This window comes from Pristiophorus japonicus, chromosome 31 (assembly GCF_044704955.1).
Source record: "Pristiophorus japonicus isolate sPriJap1 chromosome 31, sPriJap1.hap1, whole genome shotgun sequence".
In the NCBI taxonomy this organism is placed as follows: Eukaryota; Metazoa; Chordata; class Chondrichthyes; family Pristiophoridae; genus Pristiophorus; species Pristiophorus japonicus.
This window is the reverse complement of record NC_092007.1, coordinates 13,449,158-13,465,863: the sequence shown is the minus strand read 5'-3', so window position 1 is coordinate 13,465,863 and position 16,706 is coordinate 13,449,158. Positions and strand designations below refer to the sequence as shown.

The 16,706-nt window shown below is 49.3% G+C and overlaps 1 protein-coding gene across 1 annotated transcript in view; it reads right to left on the bottom strand.

Moving 5' to 3' along the window:
• LOC139240447 (B-cell receptor CD22-like) overlaps positions 1-16,706 on the bottom strand; it is a 136,672-nt gene that overhangs the window by 97,195 nt on the left and 22,771 nt on the right. Inside the window, exons 6-8 of the mRNA XM_070868975.1 lie at positions 15,905-16,186; positions 12,810-13,094; positions 7,913-8,179 (exon numbers count right to left, since the gene is read on the bottom strand). Coding sequence (XP_070725076.1) covers positions 7,913-8,179; positions 12,810-13,094; positions 15,905-16,186 — 834 coding nt within the window. The remainder of the gene's footprint in view (positions 1-7,912; positions 8,180-12,809; positions 13,095-15,904; positions 16,187-16,706) is intronic.

The following is a 16,706-nucleotide window of genomic DNA, read 5'->3' as shown; positions in this document are numbered from 1 at the left end:
AGAGGGTATAACACACTGTATGTGTGGGTAGAGGGTATAACACACTGTATGTGTGGGGTAGAGGATATATCACACTGTATGTGTGGCGTAGAGGGTATATCACACTGTATGTGTGGGGTAGAGTGTATAACACACTGTATGTGTGGGTAGAGGGTATTTCACACTGTATGTGTGGGGTAGAGGGTATATCACACTGTATGTGTGGGGTAGAGGGTATATCACGCTGTCTGTGTGGGGTAGAGGGTATATCACACTATGTGAGGTGTAGAGGGTATATCACACTGTATGTGTGGGGCAGAGGGTATATCACACTGTATGTGTGGGGTAGAGGGTATATCACACTGTATGTGTTGGGTAGAGGGTATATCACACTGTATGTGTGGGTAGAGGCTATAACACACTGTATGTGTTGGTAGAGCGTATATCACACTGTATGTGTTTGGTAGAGGGTATAACACACTGTATGTGTGGGTAGAGGGTATAACACACTGTATGTGTGGGGTAGAGGGTATATCACACTGTATGTGTGGCGTAGAGGGTATATCACACTTTATGTGTGGGGTAGAGTGTATAACACACTGTATGTGTGGGGTAGAGGGTATATCACACTGTATGTGTGGGGTAGAAGGTATATGACACTGTATGTGTGGGTAGAGGGTATATCACACTGTATGTGTGGGGTAGAGGGTATATCGCACTGTATGTGTGGATAGAGGGTATATCACACTGTATGTATGGGGTAGAGGGTATAACACACTGTATTTGTGGGGTAGAGGGTATAACACAATATGTGTGGGTAGAAGGTATATCACACTGTATGTGTGGGGTAGACGGTATATCACACTGTATGTGTGGGGTAGATGGTATATCACACTGTATGTGTGGGGTAGACGGTATATCACACTGTATGTGTGGGGTAGACGGTATATCAACCGTTGTGTGGGTAGAGGGTATATCACACTGTATGTGTGGGGTAGAGGGTATATCACACTGTATGTGTGGGTAGAGGGTATATCACACTGTATGTGTGGGGTAGAGGGTATATCACACTGTATGTGTTGGGGAGAGGGTATATCACACTGTATGTGTGGGGTAGAGGGTATATCACACTGTATGTGTTGGGTAGAGGGTATATCACACTGTATGTGTCGGGTAAACGGTATATCACACTGTGTGTGTGGGGTAGAGGGTATATCACATTGTATGTGTGGGGTAGAGAGTATATCACACTGTTTGTGTTGGGTAGAGTGTATATCACACTGTATGTGTGGGTAGAGGGTATATCACACTGTATGTGTGGGGTAGAGGGTATATCACACTGTATGTGTGGGTAGAGGGTATATCACACTGTATGTGTGGGGTAGAGGGTATATCACACTGTATGAGTGGGGTAGAGGGTATATCACACTGTATGTGTGGGTAGAGGGTATTTCACACTGTATGTGTGGGGTAGAGGGTATATCACACTGTATGTGTGGGGTAGAGGGTATATCACACTGTGTGTGTGGGGTAGAGGGTATATCACATTGTATGTGTGGGGTAGAGAGTATATCACACTGTTTGTGTTGGGTAGAGTGTATATCACACTGTATGTGTGGGTAGAGGGTATATCACACTGTATGTGTGGGGTAGAGGGTATATCACACTGTATGTGTGGGGTAGCGGGTATATCACACTGTATGTGTGGGTAGAGGGTATATCACACTGTATGTGTGGGTAGAGGGTATATCACACTGTATGTGTGGGGTAGAGGGTATATCACACTGTATGAGTGGGGTAGAGGGTATATCACACTGTATGTGTGGGTAGAGGGTATATCACACTGTATGTGTGGGTAGAGGGTATTTCACACTGTATGTGTGGGGTAGAGGGTATATCACACTCTATGTGTGGGGTAGAGGGTATATCACGCTGTATGTGTGGGGTAGAGGGTATATCACACTATGTGAGGTGTAGAGGGTATATCAAACTGTATGTGTGGGGCAGAGGGTATATCACACTGTATGTGTGGGGTAGAGGGTATAACACACTGCATGTGTTGGGTAGAGAGTATATCACACTGTATGTGTGGGGTGGAGGGTATATCACACTGTATGTGTGGGTAGAGGGTATATCACACTGTATGTGTGGGGTAGAGGGTATAACACACTGTATGTGTGGGTAGACGGTATATCACACTGTATGTGTGGGTAGAGGCTATAACACACTGTATGTGTTGGGTAGAGCGTATATCACACTGTATGTGTTTGGTAGAGGGTATAACACACTGTATGTGTGGGTAGAGGGTATAACACACTGTATGTGTGGGGTAGAGGGTATATCACACTGTATGTGTGGCGTAGAGGGTATATCACACTGTATGTGTGGGGTAGAGTGTATAACACACTGTATGTGTGGGGTAGAGGGTATATCACACTGTATGTGTGGGGTAGAATGTATATGACACTGTATGTGTTTGTAGAGGGTATATCACACTGTATGTGTGGGGTAGAGGGTATATCGCACTGTATGTGTGGGTAGAGGGTATATCACACTGTATGTATGGGGTAGAGGGTATAACACACTGTATGTGTGGGGTAGAGGGTATAACACAATATGTGTGGGTAGAAGGTATATCACACTGTATGTGTGGGGTAGACGGTATATCACACTGTATGTGTGGGGTAGAGGGTATATCACACTGTATGTGTGGGGTAGAGGGTATATCACACTGTATGTGTGGGGTAGAGGGTATATCACACTGTATGTGTGGGATAGAGAGTATATCACACTGTATATGTGGGGTAGAGGGTATATTACACTGTATGTGTGGGGTAGACGGTATATCACACTGTATGTGTGGGGTAGAGGGTATATCACACTGTATGTGTGGTGTAGAGGGTATATCACACTGTATGTGTGGGGTAGAGGGTATATCACACTGTATGTGTAGGATAGAGGGTATATCACACTGTATGTGTGGGTAGAGGGTATATCACACTGTATGTGTTGGGTAGAGAGTATATCACACTGTATGTGTGGGGTAGAGCGTATATCACACTGTATGTGTGGGGTAGAGGGTATATGACACTGTATGTGTGGGTAGAGGGTATATCACACTGTATGTGTGGGGTAGAGGGCATATCACACTGTATGTGAGGGGTAGAGGGTATATCACACTGTATGTGTGGGGTAGAGGGTATATCATACTGTATATGTGGGGAAGAAGGTATATCACACTGTATGTGTGGGGTGGAGGGTATATCACACTGTATGTGTGGGGTAGACGGTATATCAGACTGTATGTGTGGGTAGAGGGTATATCACCCGTTGTGTGGGTAGTGGGTATATCACACTGTATGTATGGGATCGAGGGTATATCACACTGTATGTGTGGGTAGAGGGTATATCACACTGTATGTGTGGGGTAGAGGGTATATCACACTGTATGTGTTGGGGAGAGGGTATATCACACTGTATGTGTGGGGTAGAGGGTATATCACACTGTATGTGTTGGGTAGAGGATATATCACACTGTATGTGTCGGGTAAACGGTATATCACACTGTGTGTGTGGGGTAGAGGGTATATCACATTGTATGTGTGGGGTCGAGAGTATATCACACTGTTTGTGTTGAGTAGAGTGTATATCACACTGTATGTGTGGGTAGAGGGTACATCACACTGTATGTGTGGGGTAGAGGGTATATCACACTGTATGTGTGGGGTAGAAGGTATATCACACTGTATGTGTGGGTAGAGGGTATATCACACTGTATGTGTGGTGTAGAGGGTATATCACACTGTATGTGTGGGGTAGAGGGTATATCACACTGTATGTGTGGGGTAGAGTGTATATCACACTGTATGAGTGGGGTAAACGGTATATCACACTGTGTGTGTGGGGCAGAGGGTATATAACACTGTATGTGTTGGTAGAGGGTATATCACACTGTATGTGTGGGGTAGAGGGTATATCACACTGTATGTTGGGGTAGAGAGTATATCACACTGTATGTGTGGGTAAAGGGTATATCACACTGTATGTGTGGGGTAGAGAGTATATCACACTGTATGTGTGGGTAGAGGGTATAACACACTATGTGTGGGTAGCGGGTATATCACACTGTATGTGTGGGGTAGAGGGTATATCACACTGTATGTGTGGGGTAGAGGGTATATCACACTGTATGTGTTGGGTAGAGGGTATATCACACTGTATGTGTGGGTAGAGGGTATATCACACTTTATGTGTGGGTAGAGGGTATATCATACTGTATGTGTGGGGTAGAGGGTATATCACGCTGTATGTGTGGGTAGAGGGTGTATCACACTGTATGTGTGGGTAGAGGGTATATCACACTGTATGTGTGGGTAGAGGGTATATCACAATGTATGTGTGGGTAGAGGGTATATCACACTGTATGTGTGGGGTAGAGTGTATATCACACTGTATGTGTGGGGTAGAGGGTATATCACTGTATGTGTGGGATAGAGGGTATATCACACTGTATGTGTGGGTAGAGGGTATATCACACTGTATGTGTTGGGTAGAGGGTATATCACACTGTATGTGTTGGGTAGAGCGTTTATCACACTGTATGTGTTGGGTAGAGGGTATAACACACTGTATGTGTGGGTAGAGGGTATAACACACTGTATGTGTGGGGTAGAGGGTATATCACACTGTATGTGTGGGTAGAGGGTATATCACACTGTATGTGTGGGGTAGAGGGTATAACACACTGTATGTGTGGGGTAGAGGGTATATCACACTGTATGTGTGGGGTAGAAGGTATATGACACTGTATGTGTGGGCAGAGGGTATATCACACTGTATGTGTGGGGTAGAGGGTATATCGCACTGTATGTGTTGGATAGAGGGTATATCACACTGTATGTATGGGGTAGAGGGTAAAGCACACTGTATGTGTGGGGTAGACGGTATATCACACTGTATGTGTGGGGTAGACGGTATATCACACTGTATGTGTGGGGTAGAGGGTATGTCACACTGTATGTGTGGGGCAGAGGGTTTATCACACTATGTGTGGTGTAGAGGGTATATCACACTGTATGTGTGGGGTAGACGGTATATCACACTGTATGTGTGGGAAAGACGGTATATCACACTGTATGTGTGGGGTAGACGGTATATCACACTGTATGTGTGGGGTAGAGGGTATATCACACTGTATGTGTGGGTAGAGGGTATATCACACTGTATGTGTGGGGTAGAGGGTATATCACACTGTATGTGTGGGGTAGAGAGTATATCACACTTTATGTGTGGGTAGAGGGTATACCACACTGTATGTGTGGGGTAGAGGGTATATCACACTGTATGTGTGGGGTAGAGGGTATATCACACTGTATGTGTGGGTAGAGGGCATATCACACTGTATGTGTGGGGTAGAGGGTATATCACACTGTATGTGTGGGGTAGAGGGTATATCACACTGTATGTGTTGGGTAGAGGGTATATCACACTGTATGTGTGGGTAGAGGGTATATCACACTGTATGTGTGGGTAGAGGGTATATCACACTTTATGTGTTGGTCGAGGGTATATCATACTGTATGTGTGGGTAGAGGGTATATCACACTGTATGTGTGGGTAGAGGGTATATCACACTGTATGTGTGGAGTAGAGTGTATATCACACTGTATGTGTGGGTAGAGTGTATATCACACTGTATGTGTGGGGTAGAGGGTATATCACACTGTATGTGTGGGGTAGAGGGTATATCACACTGTATGTGTGGGGTAGAGGGTATAACACACTGTATGTGTGGGTAGAGGGTATATCACACTGTATGTGTGGGGTAGAGTGTATAACACACTGTATGTGTGGGGTAGAGGGTATATCACACTGTATGTGTGGGGTAGAGGGTATAACACACTGTATGTGTGGGTAGAGGGTATATCACACTGTATGTGTTGGGTAGAGGCTATATCACACTGTATATGTGGGTAGAGGGTATAACACACTGTATGTGGGTTGAGGGTATAACACACTGTATATGTGGGTAGAGGGTATAACACACTGTATGTGGGTAGAGGGTATAACACACTGTATATGTGGGTAGAGGATATAACACACTGTATGTGTGGGTAGAGGGTATATCACACTGTATGTGGGTAGAGGGTATATCACACTGTATGTGTGGGTAGAGGGTATATCACACTGTATGTGTGGGTAGAGGGTATATCACACTGTATGTGTGGGTAGAGGGTATATCACACTGTTTGTGTGGGGTAGAGCGTATATCACACTGTATGTGTTGGGTAGACGGTATATCACACTGTATGTGTGGGTAGAGGGTATATCACACTGTTTGTGTTGGGTAGAGGGTATATCACACTGTATGTGTGGGGTAGAGGGTATATCACACTGTATGTGTGGGTAGAGGGTATATCACACTGTATGTGTGGGTAGAGGGTATATCACACTGTATGTGTGGGCAGAGGGTATATCACACTGTATGTGTGGGTAGAGGGTATAACACACTGTATGTGTGGGGTAGAGGGTATATCACACTGTATGTGTGGGTAGAGGGTATATCACACTGTATGTGTGGGGTAGAGGGTATATCACACTGTATGTGTGGGTAGAGGGTATATCACACTGTATGTGTGGGTAGAGGGTATATCACACTGTATGTGTGGGCAGAGAGTATATCACACTGTATGTGTGGGGTAGAGGGTATATCACACTGTATGTGGGTAGAGGGTATATCACACTGTATGTGTGGGTAGAGGGTATATCACACTGTATGTATGGGTAGAGGGTATATCACACTATGTGTGGGTAGAGGGTATATCACACTGTATGTGTGGGTAGCGGGTATATCACACTATGTGTGGGTAGAGGGTATATCACACTGTATGTGTGGGTAGAGGGTATATCACACTGTATGTGTGGGCAGAGGGTATATCACACTGTATGTGTGGGTAGAGGGTATAACACACTGTATGTGTGGGGTAGAGGGTATATCACACTGTATGTGTGGGTAGAGGGTATATCACACTGTATGTGTGGGGTAGAGGGTATATCACACTGTATGTGTGGGTAGAGGGTATATCACACTGTATGTGTGGGTAGAGGGTATATCACACTGTATGTGTGGGCAGAGAGTATATCACACTGTATGTGTGGGGTAGAGGGTATATCACACTGTATGTGGGTAGAGGGTATATCACACTGTATGTGTGGGTAGAGGGTATATCACACTGTATGTATGGGTGGAGGGTATATCACACTATGTGTGGGTAGAGGGTATATCACACTGTATGTGTGGGCAGAGGGTATATCACACTATGTGTGGGTAGAGGGTATATCACACTGTATGTGTGGGTAGCGGGTATATCACACTATGTGTGGGTAGAGGGTATATCACACTGTATGTGTGGGTAGAGGGTATATCACACTGTATGTGTGGGCAGAGGGTATATCACACTGTATGTGTGGGTAGAGGGTATAACACACTGTATGTGTGGGGTAGAGGGTATATCACACTGTATGTGTGGGTAGAGGGTATATCACACTGTATGTGTGGGGTAGAGGGTATATCACACTGTATGTGTGGGTAGAGGGTATATCACACTGTATGTGTGGGTAGAGGGTATATCACACTGTATGTGTGGGCAGAGAGTATATCACACTGTATGTGTGGGGTAGAGGGTATATCACACTGTATGTGGGTAGAGGGTATATCACACTGTATGTGTGGGTAGAGGGTATATCACACTGTATGTATGGGTGGAGGGTATATCACACTATGTGTGGGTAGAGGGTATATCACACTGTATGTGTGGGTAGCGGGTATATCACACTATGTGTGGGTAGAGGGTATATCACACTGTATGTGTGGGTAGAGGGTATATCACACTGTATGTGTGGGTTGAGGGTATATCACACGACCAATACTTACATTGCACATCAATGACTTTGTTTGAGGACTCCCGTTTGCCGATGGGATTAATTGCCGTGCAGTAATAATGACAGGAAGCATCTCTCACTGAAACTCTGAATCTGAGTTCGATGGATGTACCCGACAGGGTTGTATTCATTCCATTGCAGTCTCTCCTCCATGAGTAGGAATTGGCCACAGGATAGGCATCGGACTCACAACGTAATGTCACGTATTCTTCGGCTCGAGCAGCACCCCAGAAATCGATTCGCACATTGGTGGGAGAGTCTGCAAACAAACATTTCCTTCAGTTAAATTTTCTCAAACATCTTCCAGGGAAAGTCCAGATTGTGGAAACTTTCAGAGTGATGAGCTGTTGGGTGTAAGGGAATGGAATCCTTTGGATCAAACACTCCCAGGGCCGGTACAGGGGGTTAGATTCAGAGTAAAGCTCCCTCTACACTGTCCCATCAAACACTCCCAGGGCAGGTACAGGGGGTTAGATACAGAGTAAAGCTCCCTCTACACTATCCCATCAAACACTCCCAGGGCAGGTACAGGGGGTTAGATACAGAGTAAAGCTCCCTCTACACTGTCCCATCAAACACTCCCAGGGCAGGTACAGCACGGTGTGAGATACAGAGTAAAGCTCCCTCTACACTGTCCCATCAAACACTCCCAGGGCAGGTACAGCACAGTGTGAGATACAGAGTAAAGCTCCCTCTACACTGTCCCATCAAACACTCCCAGGGCAGGTACAGCACAGTGTGAGATACAGAGTAAAGCTCCCTCTACACTGTCCCATCAAACACTCCCAGGGCAGGTACAGCACGGTGTGAGATAGAGTAAAGCTCCCTCTACACTATCCCATCAAACACTCCCAGGGCAGGAACAGCATGGGGTTAGATAGAGTAAAGCTCCCTCTACACTATCCCATCAAACACTCCCAGGGCAGGAACAGCATGGGGTTAGATATAGATTAACGCTCCCTCTACACTCTCCTGTCAAAATCTCACAGGACAGAAGTGTGGCCACTGTTGTAATGTAGGAAACGTGGCAGCCAATTTGCGCACAGTAAGCTCCCACAAACAGCAATGTGCTAATGACCCAGATCATCTATTTAATGATGCATAGAAACATAGAAGCATAGAAAATAGGTGCAGGAGTAGGCCATTCGGCCCTTCGAGCCTGCACCACCATTCAATGAGTTCATGGCTGAACATGCAACTTCAGTACCCCATTCCTGCTTTCTCACCATACCCCTTGATCCCCCTAGTATTAAGGACTATATCTAACTCCTTTTTGAATATATTTAGAGAATTGGCCTCAACAACTTTCTGTGGTAGAGAATTCCACAGGTTCACCACTCTCTGGGTGAAGAAGTTCCTCCTCATCTCGGTCCTAAATGGCTTACCCCTTATCCTTAGACTGTGACCCCTGGTTCTGGACTTCCCCAACATCGGGAACATTCTTCCTGCACCTAACCTGTCCAATCCCATCAGAATTTTATACGTTTCTATGAGATCTCCTCTCATTCCTCTGAACTCCAGTGAATATAAGCCTAGTCGATCCAGTCTTTCTTCATATGTCAATCCCGCCATCCCGGGAATCAGTCTGGTGAACCTTCACTGCACTCCCTCAATAGCAAGAATGTCCTTCCTCAAGTTAGGAGACCAAAACTGTACACAATACTCCAGGTGTGGCCTCACCAAGGCCCTGTACAACTGTAGCAACACCTCCCTGCCCCTGTACTCAAATCCCCTCGCTTTGAAGGCCAACATGCCATTTGCTTTCTTCACCGCCTGCTGTACCTGCATGCCAACCTTCAATGACTGATGTACCATGACACCCAGGTCTCATTGCACCTCCCCTTTTCCTAATCTGTCACCATTCAGATAATAGTCTGCCCTCTCTGTTTTTACCACTAAAGTGGATAACCTCACATTTATCCACATTATACTTCATCTGCCATGCATTTGCCCACTCACCTAACCTATCCAAGTCACTCTGCAGCCTCATAGCATCCTCCTCGCAGCTCACACTGCCACCCAACTTAGTGTCATCCGCAAATTTGGAGATACTACATTTAATCTCCTCGTCCAAATCATTAATGTACAATGTAAACAACTGGGGCCCCAGCACAGAACCTTGAGGTACCCCACTAGTCACTGTCTGCCATTCTGAAAAGTACCCATTTACTCCTACTCTTTGCTTCCTGTCTGCCAACCAGTTCTCAATCCACGTCAGCACACTACCCCCAATCCCATGTGCTTTAACTTTGCACATTAATCTCTTGTGTGGGACCTTGTCGAAAGCCTTCTGAAAGTCCAAATTTACCATATCAACTGGTTCTCCCTTGTCCACTCTACTGGAAACAGCCTCAAAAAATCCCAGAAGATTTGTCAAGCATGATTTCCCTTTCACAAATCCATGCTGACTTGGACCTATCATGTCACCTCTTACCAAATGCGCTGCCATGACATCCTTAATAATTGATTCCATCATTTTACCCACTACCGATGTCAGGCTGACAGGTCTATAATTCCCTGTTTTCTCTCTCCCTCCTTTTTTAAAAAGTGGGGTTACATTGGCTACCCTCCACTCCATAGGAACTGATCCAGCGTCAATGGAATGTTGGAAAATGACTGTCAATGCATCCGCTATTTCCAAGGCCACCTCCTTCAGTACTCTGGGGTGCAGTCCATCAGGCCTTGGGGATTTATCGGCCTTCAATCCCATCAATTTCCCCAACACAATTTCCCGACTAATAAGGATTTCCCTCAGTTCCTCCTCCTTACTAGACCCTCTGACCCCTTTTATATCCAGAAGGTTGTTTGTGTCCTCCTCAGTGAATACCGAACCAAAGTACTTGTTCAATTGGTCCGCCATTTCTTTGTTCCCCGTTATGACTTCCCCTGATTCTGATTGCAGGGGACCTACATTTGTCTTTACTAACCTTTTTCTCTTTACATAACTATAGAAGCTTTTGCAGTCTTAATGTTCCCTGCAAGCTTCTTCTCATACTCCATTTTCCCTGCCCTAATCAAACCCTTTGTCCTCCTCTGCTGAGTTCTAAATTTCTCCCAGTCTCCGGATTCACTGCTATTTCTGGCCAATTTGGATGCCACTTCCTTGGCTTTAATACTATCCATGATTTCCCTTGATAGCCACGGTTGAGCCACCTTCCCTTTTTTATTTTTACGCCAGACAGGAATGTGCAATTGTTGTAATTCATCCATGCGGTCTCTAAATGTCTGCCATTGCCCATCCACAGTCAACCCCTTCAGTATCATTCGCCAATCTATCCTAGCCAATTCACACCTCATACCTTCAAAGTTACCCTTCTTTAAGTTCTGGACCATGGTCTCTGAATTTACTGTTTCATTCTCCATCCTAATGTAGAATTCCACCATATTATGGTCACTCTTCCCCAAGGGGCCTCGCACAACGAGATTGCTAATTAATCCTCTCTCATTACACAACACCCAGTCTAAGATGGCCTCCCCCCTAGTTGGTTCCTCGACATATTGGTCTAGAAAACCATCCCTTATGCACTCCAGGAAATCCTCCTCCACCGTATTGCTTCCAGTTTGGTTAGCCCAATCTATGTGCATATTAAAGTCACCCATTATAACTGCTGCACCTTTATTGCATGCATCTCTAATTTCCTGTTTGATGCCCTCCCCAACATCACTACGACTGTTTGGAGGTCTGCACACAACTCCCACTAACGTTTTCTGCCCTTTGGTATTCCGTAGCTCCACCGATATAGATTCCACATCATCCAAGCTAATGTCCTTCCTAACTATTGCATTAATCTCCTCTTTAACCAGCAATGCTACCTCACCAACTTTTCCTTTTATTCTATCCATCCTGAATGTTGAATACCCCTGGATGTTGAGTTCCCAGCCCTGATCATCCTGGAGTCACGTCTCCGTAATCTCAATCCCAATGTAATTTGATGTTGACACAGAACACTATGGAGAATTGCCGTGCTCTTCTTCAAAATACTGGCCATGGGATCTTTTACATGCACCTGACTGGGCAGACGTGGCTGCAGTTTATCATCTCATCTGAAAGACAGCCCCTCCGACAGTGCGGCACTCCCTCAGTACTGCCCCTCCGACAGTGCGGTGCTCCCTCAGTACTGCCCCTCCGACAGTGCGGTGCTCCCTCAGTACTGCCCCTCCGACAGTGCGGTGCTCCCTCAGTACTGCCCCTCCGACAGTGCGGCACTCCCTCAGTACTGCCCCTCCGACAGCGCAGTGCGGCGCTCCCTCAGTACTGCCCCTCCGACATTGCGGCACTCCCTCAGTACCGCCCCTCCGACAGTGCGGCACTCCCTCAGTACCGCCCCTCCGACAGCGCAGTGCGGCGCTCCCTCAGTACTGCCCCTCCGACAGTGCGGCACTCCCTCAGTACCGCCCCTCCGACAGTGCGGCACTCCCTCAGTACTGCCCCTCCGACAGCGCAGTGCGGCGCTCCCTCAGTACTGCCCCTCCGACAGTGCGGCACTCCCTCAGTACCGCCCCTCCGACAGTGCGGCGCTCCCTCAGTACCGCCCCTCCGACAGTGCGGCACTCCCTCAGTACTGCCCCTCCGACAGTGCGGCACTCCCTCAGTACTGCCCCTCCGACAGTGCGGCGCTCCCTCAGTACAGACCCTCCGACAGTGCGGTGCTCCCTCAGTACTGCCCCTCCGACAGCGCAGTGCGGCGCTCCCTCAGTACTGCCCCTCCGACAGTGCGGCGCTCCCTCAGCACTAGCACTGGAGAATGTTTGCCGTGGATTCTGGGGCTCCCGTCTCTGGGATTGCGGCTACTGGAAGCCACGACATTGTGGAAGTTGGTTTGAGACATCAGAGAGATAGAAAGGAACGGGTGCCTCAGATTGAGGAGGAGAAGTTGAGAATTACTCACACGTGATGTCAATGCTGATGGTCTCCGACTGCCCAGTCCCCACTTGGTTCCTTGCCTGACAGTAGTATCGACCCTTATCCTGTTTTGTGATGTGGGTAAACAGCAGTATCTGATCCGTACTTTTCGTATAGCCATAGTCCCAATACCAACCGTAGTTTGTGACTTGAGGATCACTGCTGTTACTCACACAGGTTACTTTCACATCATCGCGCTCTTTAATACCAGTTAAGTCGCTCACCTCTTTGCCATTTACTCTGTAGGAAATGTGGAATTTCCTGGGTTTATCTGAAACAAAGTTTGAGCCAATAATGTCAGACGAATTATCTTGACACAGAATTTACAGTCCCACCGCTCCGTGCCGGGGTTTATGTCCCACCGCTCCGTGCCGGGGTTTATGTCCCCCCGCTCCGTGCCGGGGTTTATGTCCCACCGCTCCGTGCCGGGGTTTATGTCCCACCGCTCCGTGCCGGGGTTTATGTCCCCCCGCTCCGTGCCGGGGTTTATGTCCCACAGCTCCGTGCCGGGGTTTATGTCCCACCGCTCCGTGCCGGGGTTTATGTCCCACCGCTCCGTGCCGGGGTTTATGTCCCACCGCTCCGTGCCGGGGTTTATGCTCCACACCAGCCCCCTCCCTCCCCTCTCCATCTCACCCCATCACCATATCCTTCTATTCCTTTCTCCCTCATGTGTTTATCAGTCCCTCAGTACTGGCCCTCCGACAATGCGGCGCTCCCTCAGTACTGCCCCTCCGACAGTGCGGCGCTCCCTCAGTACTGCCCCTCCGACACTGCGGCGCTCCCTCAGTACTGCCCCTCCGACAGTGCGGCGCTCCCTCAGTACTGCCCCTCCAACAGTGCGGTGCTCCCTCAATACTGCCCCTCCGACAGTGCGGTGCTCCCTCAGTACTGCCCCTCCAACAGTGCGGTGCTCCCTCAATACTGCCCCTCTGACAGTGCGGCACTCCCTCAGTGCTGCCCCTCCGACAGTGCGGTGCTCCCTCAGTACTGCCCCTCCGACAGTGCGGTACTCCCTCAGTACTGCCCCTCCGACAGTGCGGCGCTCCCTCAGTACTGCCCCTCCGACAGTGCGGCACTCCCTCAGTACTGCCCCTCCGACAGTGCGGCACTCCCACAGTACTGCCCCTCCGACAGTGCGGTGCTCCCTCAGTACCGGCACCAGGGGAAGGACGGCCTGGATTATGGGACTCGAGTGTCTGGAGTGGGGACTCAAACACATGACCTTCTGAGTCAGACACGAATGAGTGTTACCCACTGAGCCACAGTGAATATCTGGGGCAACTTGCCAGTTGTTAAGGGAACTGATGATTTCTTTATACATTAATTCTCAGGATGTGGGCGGTCACTGGCCAAGGCCGGCATTTATCGCCCATTCCCTCGTCGCCCCTTGAGAAGGTGGTGGTGAGCCGCCTTCTTGAACCGCTGCAGTCCGTGTGGTGAAGGTGCTCCCACAGTGCTGTTAGGGAGGGAGTTCCAGGATTGTGACGCAGCGACGATGAAGGAACGGCCGATATATTTCCAAGTCGAGGGATGGTGTGTGTGTGACTGGGAGGGGAACGTGGAGGGGGTGGTGTTCCCATGGACCTGCTGCCCTTGTCCTTCGAGGCGGGTAGAGGCCGCGGGTTTGGGAGGTGCTGCCGAAGAAGCCTTGGCGAGTTGCCGCGGTGCATCTTGTAGACGGTGCACACTGCAGCCACGGTGCGCCGGTGGTGGAGGGAGTGAGTGTTGGAGGTGGTGGAGGGAGTGAGTGTTGGAGGTGGTGGAGGGAGTGAGCGTTGGAGGTGGTGGAGGGAGTGAGCGTTGGAGGTGGTGGAGGGAGTGAGCGTTGGAGGTGGTGGAGGGAGTGAGCGTTGGAGGTGGTGGAGGGAGTGAGCGTTGGAGGTGGTGGAGAGAGTGAGCGTTGGAGGTGGTGGAGGGAGTGAGCGTTGGAGGTGGTGGAGGGAGTGAGCGTTGGAGGTGGTGGAGGGAGTGAGCGTTGGAGGTGGTGGAGGGAGTGAGCGTTGGAGGTGGTGGAGGGAGTGAGCGTTGGAGGTGGTGGAGGGAGTGAGCGTTGGAGGTGGTGGAGGGAGTGAGCGTTGGAGGTGGTGGAGGGAGTGAGCGTTGGAGGTGGTGGAGGGAGTGAGCGTTGGAGGTGGTGGAGGGAGTGAGCGTTGGAGGTGGTGGAGGGAGTGAGCGTTGGAGGTGGTGGAGGGAGTGAGCGTTGGAGGTGGTGGAGGGAGTGAGCGTTGGAGGTGGTGGAGGGAGTGAGCGTTGGAGGTGGTGGAGGGAGTGAGCGTTGGAGGTGGTGGAGGGAGTGAGCGTTGGAGGTGGTGGAGGGAGTGAGCGTTGGAGGTGGTGGAGGGAGTGAGTGTTGGAGGTGGTGGAGGCAGTGAGTGTTGGAGGTGGTGGAGGGAGTGAGTGTTGGAGGTGGTGGAGGGAGTGAGTGTTGGAGGTGGTGGAGGGAGTGAGTGTTGGAGGTGGTGGAGGGAGTGAGTGTTGGAGGTGGTGGAGGGAGTGAGTGTTGGAGGTGGTGGAGGGAGTGAGTGTTGGAGGTGGTGGAGGGAGTGAGTGTTGGAGGTGGTGGAGGGAGTGAGCGTTGGAGGTGGTGGAGGGAGTGAGTGTTGGAGGTGGTGGAGGGAGTGAGTGTTGGAGGTGGTGGAGGGAGTGAGTGTTGGAGGTGGTGGGGAGCGTGGCCCATCGAGCGACCTGCTTTGTCCTGGATGGTGTTGAGCTTCTCGAGTGTTTGTTGGAGCTGCACCATCCAGGCAAGTGGGGAGTGTTCCCTCACACTCCTGACTTGTGTCCTGTCGATGGTGGAGAGGCTTTGGGGAGTCAGGAGGTGAGACACTCGACACACAATACCCAGCCTCTGACCCGCTCTTGGTCCCACAGTATGTGTGTGGCTGGTCCAGTTAATTGTTTGGTCAATGGTGAGCCCCAGGATGTTGGCAGTGGGACATTCTGCGATGGGAATGTCAAGGGGCGGTGGTTAAACTCTCGCTTGTTGGCAATGGTCACTGCCTGGCTCTTGTGTGGTGCGAATGTTGCTAGCCTCTTGGTTACCCCGACAAACAGAGCTTTAATCTCCAAAATACTCACACTGGCCCGTCACAGTGAGGGTCTCGGATGGACTGCCGCTCCCTATTTCATTGGAAGCAATGCAGTGGTATTCTCCGAAGTCTTCGTAAGAGATTGCTTGAAACCGCAGAGTCTGACCCCGGCCATGTGTGGCCTTGCCATCCTTGTACCAGCGGTAACCGTTGACCGCGGGGTTACTGCTCAGGGCACGGCAGGTCATGGTGACCGAGTCTCCTTCCTTCATTCTGTGACCCACATCACTCCTGCTTGCTTCCAGAGAGACGCTGGTGTTTCTCGGGCGGTCTGGAAATGGACAGAATGTGTTGGACACAACGGCGCAGGAAGAATCCATTCAGCTCAAACTGCACTCGGGAAGCTCAACACCATAGAAACACCGAGAATAGGAGCAGGAGTAGGCCATTCGGCCCCTCGAGCCTGCTCCGCCATTCAATGAGATCATGGCTGATCCTCTCTCTCAACACCATATTCCCCCTTTCTCCCCATACCCCTTGATGCCTTTTGTGTCTAGAAATCTATCTATCTCCCTCTTAAATATATTCAGTGACTTGGCCTCCACAGCCTTCTGTGGTAGAGAATTCCACAGGTTCACCACCCTCTGAGTGAGAACGTTTCTCCTCATCTCGCTCCGAAATTTCCTACCCCGTATCCTGAGACTGTGTGACCCCTTGTTCCAGACTTCCCAGCCCCGGGGAAACATCCTCCCCACATCCAGTCTGTCCAACCCCGTCAGAATTTTATACCTTTCAATGAGATCCCCTCTCATTCTTCTAAACTCCAGTGAATACAGGCCCAGTCGACCCAA